The sequence below is a fragment of the Hippocampus bargibanti genome, linkage group LG18 (assembly GCF_051943395.1).
Source record: "Hippocampus bargibanti isolate YZ-2025 linkage group LG18, ASM5194339v1, whole genome shotgun sequence".
Lineage (NCBI taxonomy): Eukaryota > Metazoa > Chordata > Actinopteri > Syngnathiformes > Syngnathidae > Hippocampus > Hippocampus bargibanti.
Window position 1 is genome coordinate 527,327 of NC_142751.1, and position 23,543 is coordinate 550,869.

General features: G+C 44.7%; 3 protein-coding genes across 4 annotated transcripts; all 3 read right to left on the reverse strand.

Annotated features, from left to right (window-relative positions):
- Window positions 1-392: 392 nt before the first annotated feature.
- Window positions 393-7,215, reverse strand: dnajc25 (DnaJ heat shock protein family (Hsp40) member C25). Of its 2 annotated transcripts, none has more exons than XM_089020996.1 (5): window positions 6,343-7,215; window positions 3,449-3,601; window positions 2,558-2,928; window positions 2,344-2,443; window positions 393-1,194 (listed from the first exon to the last, which is right to left on the reverse strand). In XM_089020996.1, the coding sequence occupies exons 1-5, from the start codon at window positions 6,832-6,834 to the stop codon at window positions 1,075-1,077; spliced, it is 1,236 nt and encodes a 411-aa protein (XP_088877122.1). In that variant the 5' UTR covers window positions 6,835-7,215; the 3' UTR covers window positions 393-1,074. The 2 variants fall into 2 exon arrangements, with proteins under 2 accessions (XP_088877122.1, XP_088877121.1); XM_089020995.1 differs by having other exon boundaries at window positions 3,437-3,601; window positions 6,343-7,213.
- A 799-nt stretch (window positions 7,216-8,014) lies between these two features.
- LOC148884139 (cyclin-I-like) lies at window positions 8,015-18,542 on the reverse strand. Its single transcript, XM_089021171.1, has 15 exons — window positions 18,331-18,542; window positions 17,743-17,890; window positions 17,401-17,535; window positions 16,889-16,963; window positions 16,671-16,811; window positions 16,431-16,559; window positions 13,735-13,836; window positions 12,801-12,915; window positions 12,530-12,711; window positions 12,169-12,377; window positions 11,567-11,591; window positions 10,005-10,106; window positions 9,075-9,189; window positions 8,804-8,985; window positions 8,015-8,652 (listed from the first exon to the last, which is right to left on the reverse strand). Exons 2-15 carry the CDS (start codon window positions 17,842-17,844, stop codon window positions 8,440-8,442), a joined length of 1,827 nt encoding a protein of 608 aa, XP_088877297.1. The 5' UTR covers window positions 17,845-17,890; window positions 18,331-18,542; the 3' UTR covers window positions 8,015-8,439.
- A 2,017-nt stretch (window positions 18,543-20,559) lies between these two features.
- On the reverse strand, window positions 20,560-22,953 carry ccni (cyclin I). Its single transcript, XM_089020817.1, has 7 exons — window positions 22,740-22,953; window positions 22,152-22,299; window positions 21,810-21,944; window positions 21,294-21,368; window positions 21,073-21,213; window positions 20,835-20,963; window positions 20,560-20,622 (listed from the first exon to the last, which is right to left on the reverse strand). The coding sequence occupies exons 2-7, from the start codon at window positions 22,251-22,253 to the stop codon at window positions 20,575-20,577; spliced, it is 630 nt and encodes a 209-aa protein (XP_088876943.1). The 5' UTR covers window positions 22,254-22,299; window positions 22,740-22,953; the 3' UTR covers window positions 20,560-20,574.
- Window positions 22,954-23,543: the final 590 nt, after the last annotated feature.

Sequence of the window (23,543 nt, forward strand, 5' to 3'; positions counted from 1 at the left end):
GGTGCATACGTACTGCCGATTGGGGCCCACTAGTATTATCCCTGCCATGTTGATAGTCTTTTTTTTGAGAATTTGTTTAGTCTCCCCAATTTATTGCTCGTTACAAACTTCATTTTTGCAAGGTATTGAATACACTACATTACTTTGCTTTTCATTTGGCAGCTTATCTTTTGGATGCACTAGTTTTTGTGTTTATGTAAGGTACTGCTATCATCTCCTTTTAGTATCTTGAGAATTTTTGGTTTCATTCCCTATTCTTTTCTTTTGACATTTGTTAAAAGAACACTGAGAATAGGCACAGTAAAGTTCTCCACTGCGAGACGAATAAACGGACATCCAATCCAAAAGGCATCGCAAAACGTTTAAAAAGAGGAAGCCCAGATGTTTGGTTCTTTTGTGTTGCCAAATTAACAGTGTTAAGTTACCTTAAAACTTTATTTGAAAAATGCAAAATACATCCTACAAATTGCCATAAAAAATCATTCAGCTGAATTCAGCTTGAGCTATCTGAAACAAATACTGCGGATGCCTTGCAATGCTGATGACATTACAGTATGAATGAATCTGTACTCTGAAGCAGAACCGCCGCTCGCTATGAAGAGACATTTGCACAGATGACTTTGGAGCGTCGTGTAAAAGATATCTGAAGAGGCCTCCGTTGTTCACACTATTTGTTCGTTTTGGCTTGTGAAAAATCACTGGGAATGGACAAACTTGTTACATTTTTAACGGTTCAGGTGGTGGAAAGGGTGCAGATGACTGGCAGGTTGCGCCAACTTCCTTTTTCACCTCCATTTTAGCAAACGTCTGCTTTTAAAGTGGATGACAAAAACAAAGACACAAACGGTGGTGTGGTACATGTAACACTCAAGCTAAATGACTTCTATGAAATCTCTGTGTAGTGTCGTGTACGGAAAGAAAATGTAAACATTTCTTGTGCGGCTTGCAGTTTATTCCACTTAGTTGCGCTCTTGCCCGATTCCTATGAAGAAAGTTGTCACAATATAGAGTTTGTCTGAATGCAAGTCCACGCATGTCCTTTGCATGATGCGCTTGTTTAGGCACTTGCGGCTATCAGTCGTCAAAGGTCAGACGTCCCGGTCCTTCGTTCTTCCTCCAGCGTCTGTAGCGCTTCATCCTTGGGTCGGTGGCCATTTTCACCTTCATCTCCTCTTCCTGTTCTGCTCTGTACAGCTGGAGGAGGCACCAGAGGAACGTTGACGCTTTCACAGTTTAAAGGACAACCGACACCATTTTTTATTTTGCTTTCCTAACTGACATCAGAAAAAAACGTTTTACAGCATCTAAAATAGCCAAAACACGCAGGTTGATATTTTTAGTCAAATGCAATCCACCAATAAAAATGACTTCAAGTGTCCCAAAACTGCCACAAAATGAGCTTGAAAACTGGGGATTTTCAGAAAGTCCCGCCCCCACTTCGTGACGTCACGCCAAGACGTCTTGCATTGCGGGAGAATCAAAACAATGGCTTCAGATTGTGAGAAGATGCTTTCTTGTTACTCAACCAGTTATGATTATGATTCAAGTAGTTCTGAAGAGGAAAGCATAAATGTCGATTAAAGAAGTCCTTCCATATCAATTCAAGCCGTCTGGACTCCAATGTAGCGTCCCAGAAAATGCACAACATGGCGCACAAGCGCCGTTGGAAATGGCAGGTTTGTCCGAATTTGTGTACATGTACACATCATGCGTGTTATCGAAATTGGCTGTGACACACAACGATTCACCAATGCGCTATTTATGTGGTTATTTATGTAGTTTTCCTTCTAATTTCGCCACCAACACGGATCAACACGATGTTTTCAGACCAAACAAAGTACCCAAATGCATTGTGTGTCGCTTTCTCGGTCAGGGGCGTTCCTTCAGTGACGTCACGTCAGGCATTGTCATCAACTCGAAAACAAGACTTCCTGAATATTCAGTGCGAGTCTTAAAAGGTAAAATATAGCTACATGCGTGGAATCTTTGTAAAATGCGCTCAGTAGAAGTCAGTTGAAGTGATTTTACAAATGATGGACACAACTTGTCAAGAGGCGTCGGTTGTCCTTTAAAAAAAAAAAAAAGAAAAAATCCCCTGAAGAAAAATCTGTGATGCACTGAAGCCGCGATAAGTGAACCGCAAAGTAGTGAGGAATCAATGCGTGAACTAAAAGTCCCTGGTTTGTTGGTAGAAAAGTGGGTATTAAAGAAAACAAAGAAAAAAACGGAACTCTGTGAATCCATACGTAGTGGACTGATGGGCTCCACTGTAAAATCCACAACAAAAAAACAACTAAAATTGAGCTAAAAGATGACACGTCAAGCACTTTTTATCTCACAAACCTCGTAATTTTCTTTGATCCAGAGTTGTTTTTCCAGGAAGGACTGCCTTGTGATCTCATCCAGGCTGTCAAACTGAGACTGGGAGATCTTCATGTGCCTCCTGAGATTTTTTGTTTTGTTTTTCAAAAAGGAGACACAGAGGTACAAAGACAAGGTGATGGTCTGGCTCATTTACAGAAGATGGTGGTTGCCCTTGAAGAAGCGAAGAGCTGACCTGATGAGATAAAGCTTCTCCTTGTCGCCGTACTCCTCCCTGCAGATGGTGAAGTGGTAAACCCAGGAGACATACCAGGCGGCGTAGTTGAAAAGGTAGCAGGGGAACAACACCATTTGACACAGCAGGATGTCGGACAGGTTGGGTTTCTGGTAGCCACCTTTGATATCGATCTTGGTTTTGATGATGTCCCGGATCACCTCCTCCTCTTGCTCCCGGATCTCCTCTTTGGAGCGTCGGTTTTTGCCCTTCTCCTTGGCACGGTTCAGGAGGCCCTGCTCCTGGGCGATCAACATGGCCTGGATCCGATACTTGGGGACATTCGCCAGGCAGTTTATGGCCTCGTTGTAGCTACTGCGCCAACTGTAATACTGGAGAAGGACAGAGGTTTATCACGAGTCCAGTTTACCGAGTGGATGATGCAATTTTATCACGAGTCACTGTGTAACTGGCGGGTATATTGTCATTGGTTGCCATGACAGCAAAAACATAATTCATTTGACCTGTTGTTCTGTAAAAGTGTTCAACCTTTATATGTGTGTTTTTCTTCGATACTTGATGTTTTGTCATGATCACTTCCGCTTCCGTGTCATGTGTTTCGATAAAGGCGAGACAGACAGAACGAGACAGATGCTACAGAGAGACAGAAGCAGAGCAACTGCTAGATAGAGAACGACAGTCTAAAGACTACGTCAACGTTTATCTACTTTCGGGGAATAAGGTGCGCACGGTACGTTATTCATTTCCTTATTGACTCAATGTTTGTCAAACTCATTGTAATGTTGTCGTTTCAATGTCCTTAAAAGTTTTCACGGTGTTTCATTCTAAACGTTGTGACATCAGTAAGAAGCGTCATCCTCGACCGGGGTAGATACACACTTTATACGGAACCTGGAAAACAGAAATGGCACATATGGTCACGAGGATGACGATCCTGACGTCCACTTTGGGAGCGAGTCGTCGCCGGTAGTAGGCATAGTAGTGCTGGTAGTACTCCTCAGGGTGGTCCAGCATATAGTCGTAGTCCCTTCGTGTGTCCTCATCCTGCAGACAATTTAGGCAGAGTTGATGATAGCGAGATTACAGTGAAAAGTGAAATCTGTTTTCAGGGAAGCCACAACAAACCACATGACAATCATCTATTTTCGACAGTCAACTGGAAGTTGGTTTGCTATGATATGATATGATATGATATGATATGATAGATAGCAGTGGAAATGGACTACTATTGGTCAAAGAAGGAGAGGAGGGAGGTGTGCCCGGAGGAAAAGAGAGAAATGGAACGCCAAGAGTATAGAACTAAGAGTAGGAACTTTGAATGTAGGAACAATGACAGGTAAAGGTAGAGAGCTGGTTGACATGAGGCAGAGAAGGAAGGTAGACATACTGTGTGTTCAGGAGACCAGGTGGAAAGGGAGCAAGGCGAGAAGCTTACGGTCAGGGTTTAAGTTGTTCTATCATGGTGAAGACAGAAAGAGAAATGGAGTTGGGCTTATCTTAAAAGAGGAGTTTGTTAGGAATGTCTTAGAAGTAAAAAGAGTATCAGATAGAATGATGAGTCTGAAGCTAGAAATTGAAGGCGTGATGATCAATGTTGTTTGTGTGTATGCTCCACAAGTAGGATGCGAGCTGGCGGAGAAGGAGGCATTTTGGTTGGATTTTGATGATGTCATACAGACCATCCCGAGAAATGAGAGGGTTGTAATTGGTGGAGGCTTCAATGGACATGTTGGCGCATGAAACAAAGATGATGAGGAGGCGATGGGCAGGTTTGGACTCCAGATGAGGAACGCTGAAGGGCAGATGGTGGTTGACTTTGCTAAGAGAATGGAAATGGCTATTGTGAATACTTTCTTTCAGAAGAGAGAGGAACATAGGGTGACCTACAAGAGTGGAGGCAGAAGTACACATGTAGACTACATTTTGTGTCAACGGCGCCATCTAAAGGAAATCAGTGACTGCAAAGTAGTGGTTGGTGAGAGTGTAGCCAGACAGCATAGGTTGGTGGTGTGTAGGATGACGCTGGCAGTGAGGAAGATGAAGAAACCAAAGGCTGAAGTGAGGACAAAATGGTGGAAGTTGAAAAAGGAAGGAAGCATGGCATTTAGGAAGGAGGTAAGACAAGCACTGGGTGGGCAAGAGGTCCTTCCAGATGACTGGCAAACTACAGCGAACATAATCAGAGACACAGGTCGGAAAGTACTTGGTGTATCGAGTGGAAGAAAGGTAGATAAGGAGACTTGGTGGTGGAACGGAGAGGTGCAGGAGTGTATACAGAGAAAGAGGTTAGCAAAGAAGAAGTGGGACACTGAGAGGACGGACGAGAGTAGACAACAGTAGAAGGAGATGCGGCGCACGGTTAAGGTAAAGGTGGCAAAGGCCAAACAAGAGGCCTATGATGACTTGTATGCTCGGCTGGACAGCAAGGAAGGTGAGACTGATCTTTACAGGCTGGCGAGACAGAGAGACAAAGACGGTAAGGACCTGCAGCAGGTTCGGGTGATTAAGGATAGAGATGGCAATGTATTAACAGGTGCCAATTTTGTGATGACAAGATGGAAAGAGTACTTTGAAGAATCGATGAACGAGGAAAATGAGAAGGAACAACGAGTAGAAGATGTGACTGTTGTGGACCAAGACGTAGCAAGCATTAGCAAGGATGAAGTGAGGAGGGCGCTGAAAAGGATGAAGGGGGGAAAGACACTCGGGCCTGATGATTTACCAATCGAGGTATGGAAGTGTCTTGGAGAGGTGGCGGTGGTGTTCCTGCCTGGGTTATTCAACAAGATCTTAGATGGTGAACAGATGCCTGAAGAATGGAGACGAAGTGTACTCGTGCCCATTTTGAAGAACAAAGACTCCAGTCCAGAGAAGAGCTGTGGCATTGCCTGAGGAAGTCTGGAGTGACGGAAAAGTATGTCAGAGCGGTGCAAGACATGTATCATGAATATAAGACAGGTGTGAGGTGTGCTGTCGGTATGACTGAGGAATACAAGGTGGAGGTGGGACTCCACCAGGGGTCAGCTCTGAGCCCCTTCTTGTTTGCTATGGTGATGGACAGGCTGACAGGCGATGTTAGACAAGAATCTACTTGGACCATGATGTTTGCAGATGACATTGTGATCTGTAGCGAGAACAGGGAACAGGTGGCGGAGAAACTAGAGATGTGGAGATATGCCCTGGAAAGGAGAGGAATGAAGATCAGTCGCAGCAAGACGGAATATATGTGTGTGAATGAGAGGGATCCAAGTGCAAGAGTGATGCTACAGGGAGAAGAGATAAAGAAGGTGGATGATTTTAAGTACTTGGGGTCAACTGTCCAGAGCAATGGCGAGTGTGGAAAAGAGGTGAAGAAGCGTGTCCAGGCAGGCTGGAGCGGCTGGAGAAAAATGTCAGGTGTGATGTGCGATAGAAGGGTTTCAGCTTGGATGAAAGGAAATGTGTATAAAACAGTTGTGAGACCAGCCATGATGTTTGGACTGGAGACAGTGCCGCTCAAGAAAAGACAGGAAGCAGAGCTGGAGGTAGCAGAGCTGAAGATGTTGAGGTTTTCTTTGGGAGTGACCAGGTTGGATAGGATCAGGAATGAGTACATTAGAGGGACAACTCATATTAGAGGCTTTGGAGACAAAGTCAGACTGAGATGGTTTGGACATGTTCAGAGGAGAGAGAGTGACTATATTGGGAGAAGGATGCTGAGCCTTAAACTGCCAGGCAGGAGACCGAGAGGAAGACCGAAGAGGAGCTTTATGGATGTGGTCAAAGAGGACATGAACGGAACCGACCTTTAGAGTCTCGTACGCCGTGACGACGAGCAGGAATTTTTGCTGGGATGACTCGGCAGTTTCTCCCTCCAATCCCGGATCTCCAGGTCTGAAGCGGTCCGGGTGGTAGCGGCGAGCCAGCTGCCGGTAAGCCCGAGCGATGTCCGCCTTGGAGGCCTCCCGCGAGACGCCGAGGACGTCGTAGCAGACCTCGTTGCCGCAGTACAGACCCTCCACCAGCGTCCAGGCCACCGGCAGCGACGACGTGAGCAACAGCAGCGCGGAGAGCCACCGCCGGGACCGCGGCGCCGACCCGCCGCCAGCTCCGCGACGGAGTTCCGCTAGCGTAGCCATCTCAGCGACGACCGCGCATGTCAAGGCACGGACTAAATTGGCCGCTGCGCATGCGCCACGCGTCGGCCGTGTTTCAGGGCGAGCAACGGAAAGCACGACGGCCCAAAGTACACAGCGATTGAGCAAGAAAATTGAAACAAACGGTCGGTGCTTTGACATAGAGGTTCTGCAGATTTTTTATGTTGTCCTGCCAATTCAGTGGCATTTTTTAAAATAATTTTAAACTTTTAGCTTCGCCTTGGTCGATCGATCCATCCCTCCCTGAATGATGCTGACCCTACCTTTACTCCGCTGTCAAATCACACCCTGCAATTGCACGTTTCGGCTAGCGGAAAATCCTACTGGACCCTCCGCACCCTGCCCACCACCTTTTCCAGCTACTCCCCTCAGGCAGGCGCTACCGATCCATGCGCACCAAATCCAGCAGACATTTAAACAGCTTCTGCCCCCAAGCCATTAACTCTTTGAACTCTTTCAACAGTAGCCAAAATGGAACTGTATACCTTCGCAGTTTTTTTTTTTGACAACGATACTAGTGCAGTGTGTTCTACCGGAAACAAATTCCTTGTGTGTTCTACATACTTGGCAATAAAGATGATTCTGATTCTGAAAAAAACAATGATGCATCGGTATACATCGTTGTTTTTTTTCGACCAAAAACGCCTTACTATACATGGTCGTTTTTTTCTGAAAAAAAATAACGCCTTACTATACATGGTGCTTTTGGGGCTAAAAACGCCTTACCATATATGGTCGTTTTTGTCTTGAAAAAAAAAAAACACACCTTACTATACATGTTCGTTTTTTTGGCTAAAAACGCCTTACTATACATGCTTTTTTTCTTACTATACATTGTCGTTTTTTTCGACTAAAAACGCCTTACCATACATGGTCGTTTTTTATTAAAAAAAAAAAAAAAAAAAAAAAAAACCCTTACTATACATGCTCGTTTTTTGCTTGAAAAACACCTTACTATACATGTTAATGTTTTTCAGGTCAAAAACGCCTTACGTCGTTTTTTTGCTAATTTATATTCAGGTCAAAAACGCCTTGCTATACATCGTTGTTTTTTTTTTGGCTAACCTTCCCATAATAGATGGTTGTCTTTTTTCGGCAGTATTAAGAAATCCCTTTGTTGTCAGTTGTCAAGCTTTATTTTCTTGTACCTTGTTGAGCACCCAGCAGGCCCCCCTCCAGTAGGTCAAACAGAGCTTTTCGCAAGAATAAAACGATTCCAGATCAAAATCAGAGCATGTTGTGACATTTGGTTTTGCCTGAGTGTTTGTTCATCTTCGACAAAAGCGCCCACACTTCTGATGTTTGCTTTGAAAATGCCCTTTTGCCGTTTTAGACACAATATATTAACTTCAATTTTAATTTCTTCGCATCTCATTTGGGATTATTTTGGATTGTGACAATTTGATTGACGAACATAAAAAAAGAGTAGAGAATGCAATCTATGTTTTTGTTTAGAACTTGTAAAGTTTTAGTTGTTTATATTATGTCAAACTATTTGAAATTGAACATTAATAGCAACGGCTTTCTACTTTTTGTCTGTTTACTGGCTGACGGGGTTGCCGAAAGCTGAGCTCAAGACCCCCAAACTGATTCGGTGGACGGATTGTGCTCGTCATTGCCAACTAAAGCATTGAGGTCAACGTGAAATCTCATTTCAGAGGTTGCGTACGTACAATTGGAGACTTTTTGGTCTTCTGCTTCAAATTGGTTGCAATGCGTAAAGTTGGGGGGGGGTGGGGGGGGTTTCTACTGTGCACAGAGCGACTGCAGTGGAGGGCAGGGGGAGGTGCTGCCGTCCTGTCGGGAGGCCAGGATTAGGAAATCCTCCTCCGCCCTTTCTGGTGTTGTGGTCCCCGTGGCAGGTGCTGCCCCCTGTTGGACGGCGGCAGTCACCACGCCATCTTCGTTGTACAGGCGTTTGATCCCGTCGTAGAAGTCGTCCACCTCCATCTCCTCCACCTGAACAAACGCAGACGGGCCATTATTATTATGATTATTATCACCACAGAAAAAAAGGCAACCTTTCAGAAGATGATTGACAAACGAAACAGACTTCATCCTCCCAACATATTGACACAAGCGCAGCGGTGGAGTGGGGGTCAAGGGTTACCTTGCGTTTGGTTGAGGCTTTACAGCGCACGGTGACCTTGTGCAAGCGGTTGAGGTGACCCGACCGTTTGCGAGGCGAGACGAGTGGCGTCGGGCTACCGCCATCAGGGATGGGCAGGTTGGCGCTCAAGTACTGTCGCTGCCAATCCTCCTCCTCCTCCTTAAAGGTGGAGGTGATGTTCCCTGAAGAGAAGAGTGGAATATTATAACCAATAAGAGACGGAATGAGCTTATACGCGGGAGGTCGTGCTGAGCTAAAGGCTGCCACTTACTTTGGCTGGGAATGGGCTGGTAGACGTAGATGATGTTTGAAGGCAGAAAAGCCTGACGCAAGCAAAGACGACTTGCAACCACTTCTCGACTTTGAATCAACTCTGATGTTTGCATCTGAGAAGACAAAAAAAGAACAAGCAATTATACATAGCAGTGTGTGAAACCCATGACAAAAAGTTAGCGGACACTCTGAAAAGTTGCCTGCCCCATTTTTCACAACTTGAAACACAATAAGACGAGTAATCTAAAAAAAAAAAAAACATTGTTGCAAAGTATAAAGCATTTCTTTAAATTAAGGAAGTACCTAGCACAAATGCTCCCTTGCTTAATTGATGGTAAATATCCGTTACTGATGATTTTGCTCCAGTTGTCGTTGGTCCATACAGCGTTCGTCATGTTGCACAATACAATGTTTGCGTTGCGTCGTCTGCTACAAGCCACGTGAACTCCTCTTTCCACGATGCTTGCGATAATATCATAATAAATTTAATTTCTAAGTGCTTTTCAAAACTCTCAAGGACACTTTACAGTATGTTTCCGTTCTTTTGAATCTTTCTTCTGGGTCTACTTTGGAAAATGATATGCAAATGCATGACGTTATAATGCTCGGGAAAGTCCGGAAGCACAAAGCAGGCTTCTGATTGGCTGTCGTGCCAAACCGAAATTCTCAAGCCGAAGGAAGATTTTGAAATCGGAAAAATTGATTCTGATTTCGAAATCTTTGTTTAGACGTTTGCTTTATTGAACAAAGCAAACATTTGATTTGGGAAAAAAAATTCTTTGGTTCTTTGGTCGGGCACACGGGCGGAGACGTTTTGGAAGTTGTACGCCCGACCGAAAAGTTGCACGCCCCGGGCGTCAGGGTGGGCTGTATTTCAGACACTGACACATCCAAACATTTGAGTGAGTTTTGGAAGGAGCTGTGGCACCTTGGCCTTCCTGAGCAGTTGGATGGTGACGGCCAGCCAGTCGGGGCGGCGGCTCTCCAGTTCCAGAGTGATGAGGGCCAAGGCCAGCGTGGATCCTCGCAGCTACGCCACCAAAAAAGGGACAAAGTCATACATGACATGTACAAGTAACACAGATGGGGGCTCAAATGCACAGAAGAAGCAGTCAGATCATGTGTTCCAGTTATGTACTGTATACATTTGAGGGCCCCAACGCTTCATTGACTTCATTCATTGATTGGCCAATATTAACTCATTCCCTGCCAGACGATGTGCGAAAATGTGTCCACTCCAGTGCCAGGGCTTTTGTCATTTTCACTCCAATTCCAGGACCCACACAATATTGACTTTTAGGACTACAAAAACATTAAATTGAGTGGAAGAAACCTTAGATGCTCTTTTTCCTAATTCCTAAGTTATACGGGTCTGGAGTTAGATGAGCTTGAACTAAGGGCAGCAGTCCAAAATACAATACATACTTATTGATTTATATAGTGATTAACAACATCTGAAGCTGTAACAAAGCGCTAACATGGACAAATGGCAAATGCTGGCCCATATGGAAGGGAAAAACATTGCCAGAGGTCTGACCGGTTTTAAAATAATTTTAAACTTTTAGCTTCGCCTTGGTCGATCGATCCATCCCTCCCTGAATGATGCTGACCCTACCTTTACTCCGCTGTCAAATCACACCCTGCAATTGCACGTTTCGGCTAGCGGAAAATCCTACTGGACCCTCCGCACCCTGCCCACCACCTTTTCCAGCTACTCCCCTCAGGCAGGCGCTACCGATCCATGCGCACCAAATCCAGCAGACATTTAAACAGCTTCTGCCCCCAAGCCATTAACTCTTTGAACTCTTTCAACAGTAGCCAAAATGGAACTGTATACCTTCGCAGTTTTTTTTTTTGACAACGATACTAGTGCAGCGTGTTCTACCGGAAACAAATTCCTTGTGTGTTCTACATACTTGGCAATAAAGATGATTCTGATTCTGAAAAAAACAATGATGCATCGGTATACATCGTTGTTTTTTTTCGACCAAAAACGCCTTACTATACATGGTCGTTTTTTTCTGAAAAAAAATAACGCCTTACTATACATGGTGCTTTTGGGGCTAAAAACGCCTTACCATATATGGTCGTTTTTGTCTTGAAAAAAAAAAACACACCTTACTATACATGTTCGTTTTTTTGGCTAAAAACGCCTTACTATACATGCTTTTTTTCTTACTATACATTGTCGTTTTTTTCGACTAAAAACGCCTTACCATACATGGTCGTTTTTTATTGTATTAAAAAAAAAAACGGCTTACTATAAATGCTCGTTTTTTGCTTGAAAAACACCTTACTATACATGTTAATGTTTTTCAGGTCAAAAACGCCTTACGTCGTTTTTTTGCTAATTTATATTCAGGTCAAAAACGCCTTGCTATACATCGTTGTTTTTTTTTTGGCTAACCTTCCCATAATAGATGGTTGTCTTTTTTCGGCAGTATTAAGAAATCCCTTTGTTGTCAGTTGTCAAGCTTTATTTTCTTGTACCTTGTTGAGCACCCAGCAGGCCCCCCTCCAGTAGGTCAAACAGAGCTTTTCGCAAGAATAAAACAATTCCAGATCAAAATCAGAGCATGTTGTGACATTTGGTTTTGCCTGAGTGTTTGTTCATCTTCGACAAAAGCGCCCACACTTCTGATGTTTGCTTTGAAAATGCCCTTTTGCCGTTTTAGACACAATATATTAACTTCAATTTTAATTTCTTCGCATCTCATTTGGGATTATTTTGGATTGTGACAATTTGATTGACGAACATAAAAAAAGAGTAGAGAATGCAATCTATGTTTTTGTTTAGAACTTGTAAAGTTTTAGTTGTTTATATTATGTCAAACTATTTGAAATTGAACATTAATAGCAACGGCTTTCTACTTTTTGTCTGTTTACTGGCTGACGGGGTTGCCGAAAGCTGAGCTCAAGACCCCCAAACTGATTCGGTGGACGGATTGTGCTCGTCATTGCCAACTAAAGCATTGAGGTCAACGTGAAATCTCATTTCAGAGGTTGCGTACGTACAATTGGAGACTTTTTGGTCTTCTGCTTCAAATTGGTTGCAATGCGTAAAGTTGGGGGGGGGTGGGGGGGGTTTCTACTGTGCACAGAGCGACTGCAGTGGAGGGCAGGGGGAGGTGCTGCCGTCCTGTCGGGAGGCCAGGATTAGGAAATCCTCCTCCGCCCTTTCTGGTGTTGTGGTCCCCGTGGCAGGTGCTGCCCCCTGTTGGACGGCGGCAGTCACCACGCCATCTTCGTTGTACAGGCGTTTGATCCCGTCGTAGAAGTCGTCCACCTCCATCTCCTCCACCTGAACAAACGCAGACGGGCCATTATTATTATGATTATTATCACCACAGAAAAAAAGGCAACCTTTCAGAAGATGATTGACAAAACGAAACAGACTTCATCCTCCCAACATATTGACACAAGCGCAGCGGTGGAGTGGGGGTCAAGGGTTACCTTGCGTTTGGTTGAGGCTTTACAGCGCACGGTGACCTTGTGCAAGCGGTTGAGGTGACCCGACCGTTTGCGAGGCGAGACGAGTGGCGTCGGGCTACCGCCATCAGGGATGGGCAGGTTGGCGCTCAAGTACTGTCGCTGCCAATCCTCCTCCTCCTCCTTAAAGGTGGAGGTGATGTTCCCTGAAGAGAAGAGTGGAATATTATAACCAATAAGAGACGGAATGAGCTTATACGCGGGAGGTCGTGCTGAGCTAAAGGCTGCCACTTACTTTGGCTGGGAATGGGCTGGTAGACGTAGATGATGTTTGAAGGCAGAAAAGCCTGACGCAAGCAAAGACGACTTGCAACCACTTCTCGACTTTGAATCAACTCTGATGTTTGCATCTGAGAAGACAAAAAAAGAACAAGCAATTATACATAGCAGTGTGTGAAACCCATGACAAAAAGTTAGCGGACACTCTGAAAAGTTGCCTGCCCCATTTTTCACAACTTGAAACACAATAAGACGAGTAATCTAAAAAAAAAAAAAAACATTGTTGCAAAGTATAAAGCATTTCTTTAAATTAAGGAAGTACCTAGCACAAATGCTCCCTTGCTTAATTGATGGTAAATATCCGTTACTGATGATTTTGCTCCAGTTGTCGTTGGTCCATACAGCGTTCGTCATGTTGCACAATACAATGTTTGTGTTGCGTCGTCTGCTACAAGCCACGTGAACTCCTCTTTCCACGATGCTTACGATAATAATATCATAATAAATTTAATTTCTAAGTGCTTTTCAAAACTCTCAAGGACACTTTACAGTATGTTTCCGTTCTTTTGAATCTTTCTTCTGGGTCTACTTTGGAAAATGATATGCAAATGCATGACGTTATAATGCTCGGGAAAGTCCGGAAGCACAAAGCAGGCTTCTGATTGGCTGTCGTGCCAAACCGAAATTCTCAAGCCGAAGGAAGATTTTGAAATCGGAAAAATTGATTCTGATTTCGAAATCTTTGTTTAGACGTTTGCTTTATTGAACAAAGCAAACATTTGATTTGGGAAAAAAAATTCTTTGGTTCTTTGGTCGGGCACACGGGCGGAGACGTTTTGGAAGTTGTACGCCCGACCGAAAAGTTGCACGCCCCGGGCGTCAGGGTGGGCTGTATTTCAGACACTGACACATCCAAACATTTGAGTGAGTTTTGGAAGGAGCTGTGGCACCTTGGCCTTCCTGAGCAGTTGGATGGTGACGGCCAGCCAGTCGGGGCGGCGGCTCTCCAGTTCCAGAGTGATGAGGGCCAAGGCCAGCGTGGATCCTCGCAGCTACGCCACCAAAAAAGGGACAAAGTCATACATGACATGTACAAGTAACACAGATGGGGGCTCAAATGCACAGAAGAAGCAGTCAGATCATGTGTTCCAGTTATGTACTGTATACATTTGAGGGCCCCAACGCTTCATTGACTTCATTCATTGATTGGCCAATATTAACTCATTCCCTGCCAGACGATGTGCGAAAATGTGTCCACTCCAGTGCCAGGGCTTTTGTCATTTTCACTCCAATTCCAGGACCCACACAATATTGACTTTTAGGACTACAAAAACATTAAATTGAGTGGAAGAAACCTTAGATGCTCTTTTTCCTAATTCCTAAGTTATACGGGTCTGGAGTTAGATGAGCTTGAACTAAGGGCAGCAGTCCAAAATACAATACATACTTATTGATTTATATAGTGATTAACAACATCTGAAGCTGTAACAAAGCGCTAACATGGACAAATGGCAAATGCTGGCCCATATGGAAGGGAAAAACATTGCCAGAGGTCTGACCGGCGCTTTATCGGCACCCATGCAGGAAAAAAACAAAACAAAAAAATTGGGGAATGGCGCTATACGTCATATTTTCGATTCCCGAATCAATTCTGGGATGGCAGTAAATGAGTTCAACTTCCACGCAGACTACACAAAAATACTGTGAACAAATACAAATACAATCCACCCATAAGTATTGTAAAACGGACAAATGGACAATGGACAAAGAAGAAAGCAGCGTCAGCGTGTGTGGACAGGAGATGTGAGACAATGTCTTTTCGTCAATGGATGCTACAGCTTCGTGTTTGCTTTCAACATTTAGCTTGTAGTAGACGTACAAATTCCACCATGACGTCCCTGATCCACTGCTGACATGGATGCTTTGATCCTCTCCTCTTTCAACTAGAACTGCTTCATGTCATCGCAAAGAGGGTACAGCAAGTCCTGAAGAATGAATGACTCTCTGTGTCTTTGCATTGTCATATTTGTTATTTTTTCAATTTTTTTTTCCCCAAGATGGCGGCGCGTGAACACGCAGCGGCTCCCCTCTCCCGGCAAATTGGCGTTTTCATGTTTATGTTTGTTAAAGTAATTATAAGTACCTTGCATGCTGGGTTCGAGAGGACAGTAATTTCATCTGTGCTGTATGTCATGCATATTAGCATATTTGACAATAAAGCTCACTTTGACTTTGACAAATGTTCTGCTTGTAAATCAAATATTTCTTTGTAAAGTGTTATATTTAGTTTCATATAGCGATTAATCGGAATTTTATCCTGCCAAATATTGAAATTGATCTAAAAAATAACTAAAATGAAAACAAATTCACATTGTTTGGACATGTACCGTATTTTCTGGTGTATAAAACGCGCGGGAGTATAAGGCTCACCCTAAATGAATGGCGTCTTTTCAAACTTTTTCCATCTATAGGTAACATCCGATTTACGACCGGCGCGAGTTGCAGCCACGACCGCCAGACCTTTCTTTTTTTTTTTATTCTATGGCTGCCACCGCTACAGCCAGCAACGTGACAGAGACAGAGGTCCGTGCACGATGATTTATTAAGCTACAACACAAAGTGCTGGTCCCAAAAAGAGGACCAAGGGAATAACCAAAAATGACAAGTGGGTGGGTGGGGGAGCACTGGGAAACCCGACAATGGCGAGAAGCAACTCGCACGCGGTGGTGCACAAACGGAACAATAATAATCATAATACATTTCATTTATAAGCGCCTTTAAAAATTGGGGAGGGGGGCTCGGGCGAAGATATAGAAAGTCCAGGGTAATACAACGTACAAATACAAGTTGTCAGCGTCCTGTTTTCGTGCCTGCTGTCCTGAAGACGGCAGTGCTGGAAGCGGGGAGGCGTGGCCCCGCCCCAAGCTGTCAATCCGAACTGGACAATCGGGGGGGAAGGAGGGAGGGGTGTCCGCCGAGGCGGAGCGGGTGGGATCGCCGTGACGCAAACGGCGCGTCAGGCTCACGGTCGGCGCCGCCGCCTCTTTCAGACAGGTGACCTCTTCTGGCTTCTCCGTTAGCAGGGAGAGCCATTTTTGGAAAGCTCGCATGTGTGGGAAGCCGTGCAGATTTGGGTCAGCAGAAAGCGTGTGCGCCGACACAGTAATAAAGATCGATAATAAAAAATGATTCCAATGACACTAAAAGTTATAAGATTTATAAATGAACTGTCAACATTTTGGTACATAATAGTATTCAATAGAAAGCGTTGTTTAAAAAACACAGATTGACATCGTGTACTATCCTGTCGTATAGGAGATGCCAGCGTGTCGTCATTTGTTATGATCACGTGATCCTCGCGTCAGCCATTTTGAATGCTTTTCCATTCACGACCGTTTTGTCGGAACGGAACCCGGTCGCAACTCGGATGTTACCTGTATAAGTTTTCCAAATATAATATATCAATATAGAAAGGTTTTCCAAATATAGAGCACAGCACATTAGAAGGTATTTGTGCGACTCAATGTGAGTTAAGATATAAGATGCAGCGTAGTATAACGTACAGGGATAAGAAAATCAAGGCTTTTGGTGCTGCGCCTTACAACACGGGAAAATACACCAATTGTGATGTTTCCTCAAGTTGTACCTGAATGAGCGCGTGGTCAGCCAAACAACGGTAAAGTCGTTGTGTGAGCAGGGCCAGATGCTGAGAGCGGTCCAGTCCCAGCAACGACTCCACAAACCCAGAATAACACCACGACGCCATTGCATGGAACTATGGAGTAAGAAATGATATATATGGGAGTGGGGAGGGGGGGGGGGGGGTCAGAATAGGCAATAACGGTTCCAGATTTCAATCGAACTGACTTGATGCGGAAAGACGCACAATATGCAGGAAGTCCAGCGGCGTGGCGATTCCAAGATCCCAGTTGAGTTTGTCGAGGATGATCCTTTCCATCCTCAGGATTTCCGCTGGAGAACAGCCGCAGCGGCTGGACACGACCAATGCCTTCAGAGATGGCACACACTGGGGTGGGGGGCGGGGGGGGCGTCACGGACAGCGATGGAACTCATTGCATAACGAGATATTTGTCATATATTGACCTCATCCTCCTCGCAGGTCTTGATCGCCAGGAAGAAGGAGGCAAAAGCGATGCAGCGCAGGTACTTTGGACGAGCCTGAAGGCAAACAAGAAAATCACACACAAAATCTTTGTATTAAAAGGGGGTGGGCAGGGTGCGCAGGGTCCAGTCGGATTTTACGCGCCCTGCCATCTGAAATCTGGAGAATCCTGACGAAAATATATTGTTTTATGCTACACTTCCCACGAACAAACAAACAAACACACACACACACCGTTTAATAATGGCAATTGAATTATTCTATTCTATTAAAACTGTTAACTGTATATCTCAGAGTATAACTAACTTTTGTTATTGAAGTGTAAAAAGAGACTTCAGTTGCAATTACAAAATGGTTTAAAAAAAAAAAGCCAAATCGCAGTTTGCATTCCAAGGATGACGTGAATGATAAGAGCGTCACTCAACAGTCACTCAGAGAATCTCCCCCTGGCACGCAGCGGTGACAAAGAGGTTTGCGCTCTGCGTCGGCATACCTTGATGGAAGCCAGGAAGCGATCCAGAATGCTAACCGCTAACGCCAGAGTCTCCGGGTACAGTTGCAGTCTGCCATGGAGCTCTGTCAGCCAGCACACGGCCTTGTCCCGCTGAGTCGGGGAGATATCTGTATCCTTTGACAAAAGACGGCAAATGGGAAACTTGCATCACACCATACAACAATTGTTTTAGTCTTTAGGATTAATTCTATTCTGGCAAAGAAAAAAAAATAAGATTCATTTTGAACACTTCACATTTAATATGAGGTTAAAACAGCCACGATAGAGTCCATTTAAAGAGGACATTTCTTGGGTCGTATTGGAGTAGATGAAAGGCCGAACCTGTGAGGAGGGCTTCTTTGGCACATAGACCCTCCGCATCTTGGCTTCCTTTTGGAGAAGAAAAGCCAGTCTGTGGACTCCCCAGGGTTGGGAGAACTTCATTTCTTCTTACCCTGGTTAAGCCTTCCTCCCCACTGGATACAGCGACCTGCAAGATGAGAAAAACTCGGTTGGGTTAGGTTTAGGATAAACTCACCTAACATTGCGATGTATGAAGCTATGTGGAAAACTGGACAGATACAGCTATTTGTGACAGCAATGACTGGAGATTGGTGAGCAGTCAGCCATTATATTTGCCTTGCGAAATGGATGCTAAATATCAGAGGATGGCTTTCTGCCATGACTGCTGTTATTCCCTGGAACCGGGCTAATGTGTTTGAATAGACGTCACGGATAAGATAAAACCTCTCTTTCGACGTGTAGCGATTAAATTATATGGGAGAAGACGTATTCAGAGATCCAACCCGGATCAGCGATTGTATTTGACATAAGAAATCATGTTTGTTATGACTAACGAGATCAATGAATGATTCGGCCATTTAAATAGCTGCCGTGAACCCAGGAAGTAGACGGCTCCCACGCCTTTACCTCCCCTGCGAAGCGGATAAAACCACGATTGGATTTCATCCGGTCCACTCAGTTCCGAGATAAATGAAGTCGGGGGTCGGGGACCCGCTTTGACGCTTAGTCGTCCATCTTGGCTTCCGTTGGTGGGGGGGTTATTGTAAAATATCCAAATAAAGTTGGTGAAAGTAGACAGCGAGCGTCTACTTACGAAGAGGGACTTGGGGGAAGACGGAGGCAAACAAACCCCGCCTCTCTCTTGGCCCCGAGCCAATGGGAAAAGAAAGAAAAACATGTTTGCACCTTTTTATTGAGCTGGATGTTTCTTACATTCACTTCCAAATACTGACATTTGCGGAATATTCGCGCGGTGGAGCGCGAATCCAGGCGATACATTGGTGTGCCTGACTGACCAGTTTAGATAACATTTACAATGTGTTTCACGGTCGTATTTTTCCACACTGCGTCGAATGTTTTCACGGTAAACTGTTCATGTAATTTGTTTCGTTTGATTTGAGTCTGTCTGCTGCGAGCATAAATCACACAGTAGCCTACTGTTAGCTCGTAATATTTTAACCTAACATCACAGAGAAAAATATATTTAAGACATCTAGCCGAAAGCCTTACGTAATGTCATTTTGTGCGAGGAGCGTCCAAGTATGTCAAATCGTGAGCCAATCAAAAACGCCTATTTTGGGCGGATTATTTGAACGTGAAAATGTCCAGCTCGGCGATTGGGTAATAGAAACGTCAATCTGAAAACAGTCGTCTTTTGTTCAAGGTCGATAATATTTCAAATCCAGCGGTAGCTTTCGTCAAGGTGACAATATACTTGTGCCGTCACACATATTGTTGTATTATATCTATAATTGATATAACCGAGACATTAATAAAACTACAATCCCACGTGTAACAATGTTTTACGACAGAACGCTCGAGCCGCTACGGCCGGGGGAGATTTCTGCTTTTAGTCCAACGCCACGATTGGTTCACCTGGCGTGACGTCACCGGCGGGCGTAGACATTGGCAACATCAACAAAAGGGAGAAGAGCGAAAGGAGACGGTCGGACTGCAGGAAAACAAAACAAGATTGGAACAGCCAAATACAACCGCGATGTGGATCTAATTTGCTTTAACAGGTAGGAGATCACGGCTAGTAGTCTATTTAGTTTCATATAGCGATTAATCGGAATTTTATCCTGCCAAATATTGAAATTGATCTAAAAAATAACTAAAATGAAAACAAATTCACATTGTTTGGACATGTACCGTATTTTCTGGTGTATAAAACGCGCGGGAGTATAAGGCTCACCCTAAATGAATGGCGTCTTTTCAAACTTTTTCCATCTATAGGTAACATCCGATTTACGACCGGCGCGAGTTGCAGCCACGACCGCCAGACCTTTCTTTTTTTTTTTATTCTATGGCTGCCACCGCTACAGCCAGCAACGTGACAGAGACAGAGGTCCGTGCACGATGATTTATTAAGCTACAACACAAAGTGCTGGTCCCAAAAAGAGGACCAAGGGAATAACCAAAAATGACAAGTGGGTGGGTGGGGGAGCACTGGGAAACCCGACAATGGCGAGAAGCAACTCGCACACGGTGGTGCACAAACGGAACAATAATAATCATAATACATTTCATTTATAAGCGCCTTTAAAAATTGGGGAGGGGGGCTCGGGCGAAGATATAGAAAGTCCAGGGTAATACAACGTACAAATACAAGTTGTCAGCGTCCTGTTTTCGTGCCTGCTGTCCTGAAGACGGCAGTGCTGGAAGCGGGGAGGCGTGGCCCCGCCCCAAGCTGTCAATCCGAACTGGACAATCGGGGGGGAAGGAGGGAGGGGTGTCCGCCGAGGCGGAGCGGGTGGGATCGCCGTGACGCAAACGGCGCGTCAGGCTCACGGTCGGCGCCGCCGCCTCTTTCAGACAGGTGACCTCTTCTGGCTTCTCCGTTAGCAGGGAGAGCCATTTTTGGAAAGCTCGCATGCATGGGAAGCCGTGCAGATTTGGGTCAGCAGAAAGCGTGTGCGCCGACACAGTAATAAAGATCGATAATAAAAAATGATTCCAATGACACTAAAAGTTATAAGATTTATAAATGAACTGTCAACATTTTGGTACATAATAGTATTCAATAGAAAGCGTTGTTTAAAAAACACAGATTGACATCGTATATTATCCTGTCGTATAGGAGATGCCAGCGTGTCGTCATTTGTTATGATCACGTGATCCTCGCGTCAGCCATTTTGAATGCTTTTCCATTCACGACCGTTTTGTCGGAACGGAACCTGGTCGCAACTCGGATGTTACCTGTATAAGTTTTCCAAATATAATATATCAATATAGAAAGGTTTTCCAAATATAGAGCACAGCACATTAGAAGGTATTTGTGCGACTCAATGTGAGTTAAGATATAAGATGCAGCGTAGTATAACGTACAGGGATAAGAAAATCAAGGCTTTTGGTGCTGCGCCTTACAACACGGGAAAATACACCGATTGTGATGTTTCCTCAAGTTGTACCTGAATGAGCGCGTGGTCAGCCAAACAACGGTAAAGCCGTTGTGTGAGCAGGGCCAGATGCTGAGAGCGGTCCAGTCCCAGCAACGACTCCACAAACCCAGAATAACACCACGACGCCATTGCATGGAACTATGGAGTAAGAAATGATATATATGGGAGTGGGGAGGGGGGGGGGGGTCAGAATAGGCAATAACGGTTCCAGATTTCAATCGAACTGACTTGATGCGGAAAGACGCACAATATGCAGGAAGTCCAGCGGCGTGGCGATTCCAAGATCCCAGTTGAGTTTGTCGAGGATGATCCTTTCCATCCTCAGGATTTCCGCTGGAGAACAGCCGCAGCGGCTGGACACGACCAATGCCTTCAGAGATGGCACACACTGGGGTGGGGGGCGGGGGGGGGGGCGTCACGGACAGCGATGGAACTCATTGCATAACGAGATATTTGTCATATATTGACCTCATCCTCCTCGCAGGTCTTGATCGCCAGGAAGAAGGAGGCAAAAGCGATGCAGCGCAGGTACTTTGGACGAGCCTGAAGGCAAACAAGAAAATCACACACAAAATCTTTGTATTAAAAGGGGGTGGGCAGGGTGCGCAGGGTCCAGTCGGATTTTACGCGCCCTGCCATCTGAAATCTGGAGAATCCTGACGAAAATATATTGTTTTATGCTACACTTCCCACGAACAAACAAACAAACACACACACACACACACCGTTTAATAATGGCAATTGAATTATTCTATTCTATTAAAACTGTTAACTGTATATCTCAGAGTATAACTAACTTTTGTTATTGAAGTGTAAAAAGAGACTTCAGTTGCGATTACAAAATGGTTTAAAAAAAAAAAGCCAAATCACAGTTTGCATTCCAAGGATGACGTGAATGATAAGAGCGTCACTCAACAGTCACTCAGAGAATCTCCCCCTGGCACGCAGCGGTGACAAAGAGGTTTGCGCTCTGCGTCGGCATACCTTGATGGAAGCCAGGAAGCGATCCAGAATGCTAACCGCTAACGCCAGAGTCTCCGGGTACAGTTGCAGTCTGCCATGGAGCTCTGTCAGCCAGCACACGGCCTTGTCCCGCTGAGTCGGGGAGATATCTGTATCCTTTGACAAAAGACGGCAAATGGGAAACTTGCATCACACCATACAACAATTGTTTTAGTCTTTAGGATTAATTCTATTCTGGCAAAGAAAAAAAAATAAGATTCATTTTGAACACTTCACATTTAATATGAGGTTAAAACAGCCACGATAGAGTCCATTTAAAGAGGACATTTCTTGGGTCGTATTGGAGTAGATGAAAGGCCGAACCTGTGAGGAGGGCTTCTTTGGCACATAGACCCTCCGCATCTTGGCTTCCTTTTGGAGAAGAAAAGCCAGTCTGTGGACTCCCCAGGGTTGGGAGAACTTCATTTCTTCTTACCCTGGTTAAGCCTTCCTCCCCACTGGATACAGCGACCTGCAAGATGAGAAAAACTCGGTTGGGTTAGGTTTAGGATAAACTCACCTAACATTGCGATGTATGAAGCTATGTGGAAAACTGGACAGATACAGCTATTTGTGACAGCAATGACTGGAGATTGGTGAGCAGTCAGCCATTATATTTGCCTTGCGAAATGGATGCTAAATATCAGAGGATGGCTTTCTGCCATGACTGCTGTTATTCCCTGGAACCGGGCTAATGTGTTTGAATAGACGTCACGGATAAGATAAAACCTCTCTTTCGACGTGTAGCGATTAAATTATATGGGAGAAGACGTATTCAGAGATCCAACCCGGATCAGCGATTGTATTTGACATAAGAAATCATGTTTGTTATGACTAACGAGATCAATGAATGATTCGGCCATTTAAATAGCTGCCGTGAACCCAGGAAGTAGACGGCTCCCACGCCTTTACCTCCCCTGCGAAGCGGATAAAACCACGATTGGATTTCATCCGGTCCACTCAGTTCCGAGATAAATGAAGTCGGGGGTCGGGGACCCGCTTTGACGCTTAGTCGTCCATCTTGGCTTCCGTTGGTGGGGGGGTTATTGTAAAATATCCAAATAAAGTTGGTGAAAGTAGACAGCGAGCGTCTACTTACGAAGAGGGACTTGGGGGAAGACGGAGGCAAACAAACCCCGCCTCTCTCTTGGCCCCGAGCCAATGGGAAAAGAAAGAAAAACATGTTTGCACCTTTTTATTGAGCTGGATGTTTCTTACATTCACTTCCAAATACTGACATTTGCGGAATATTCGCGCGGTGGAGCGCGAATCCAGGCGATACATTGGTGTGCCTGACTGACCAGTTTAGATAACATTTACAATGTGTTTCACGGTCGTATTTTTCCACACTGCGTCGAATGTTTTCACGGTAAACTGTTCATGTAATTTGTTTCGTTTGATTTGAGTCTGTCTGCTGCGAGCATAAATCACACAGTAGCCTACTGTTAGCTCGTAATATTTTAACCTAACATCACAGAGAAAAATATATTTAAGACATCTAGCCGAAAGCCTTACGTAATGTCATTTTGTGCGAGGAGCGTCCAAGTATGTCAAATCGTGAGCCAATCAAAAACGCCTATTTTGGGCGGATTATTTGAACGTGAAAATGTCCAGCTCGGCGATTGGGTAATAGAAACGTCAATCTGAAAACAGTCGTCTTTTGTTCAAGGTCGATAATATTTCAAATCCAGCGGTAGCTTTCGTCAAGGTGACAAT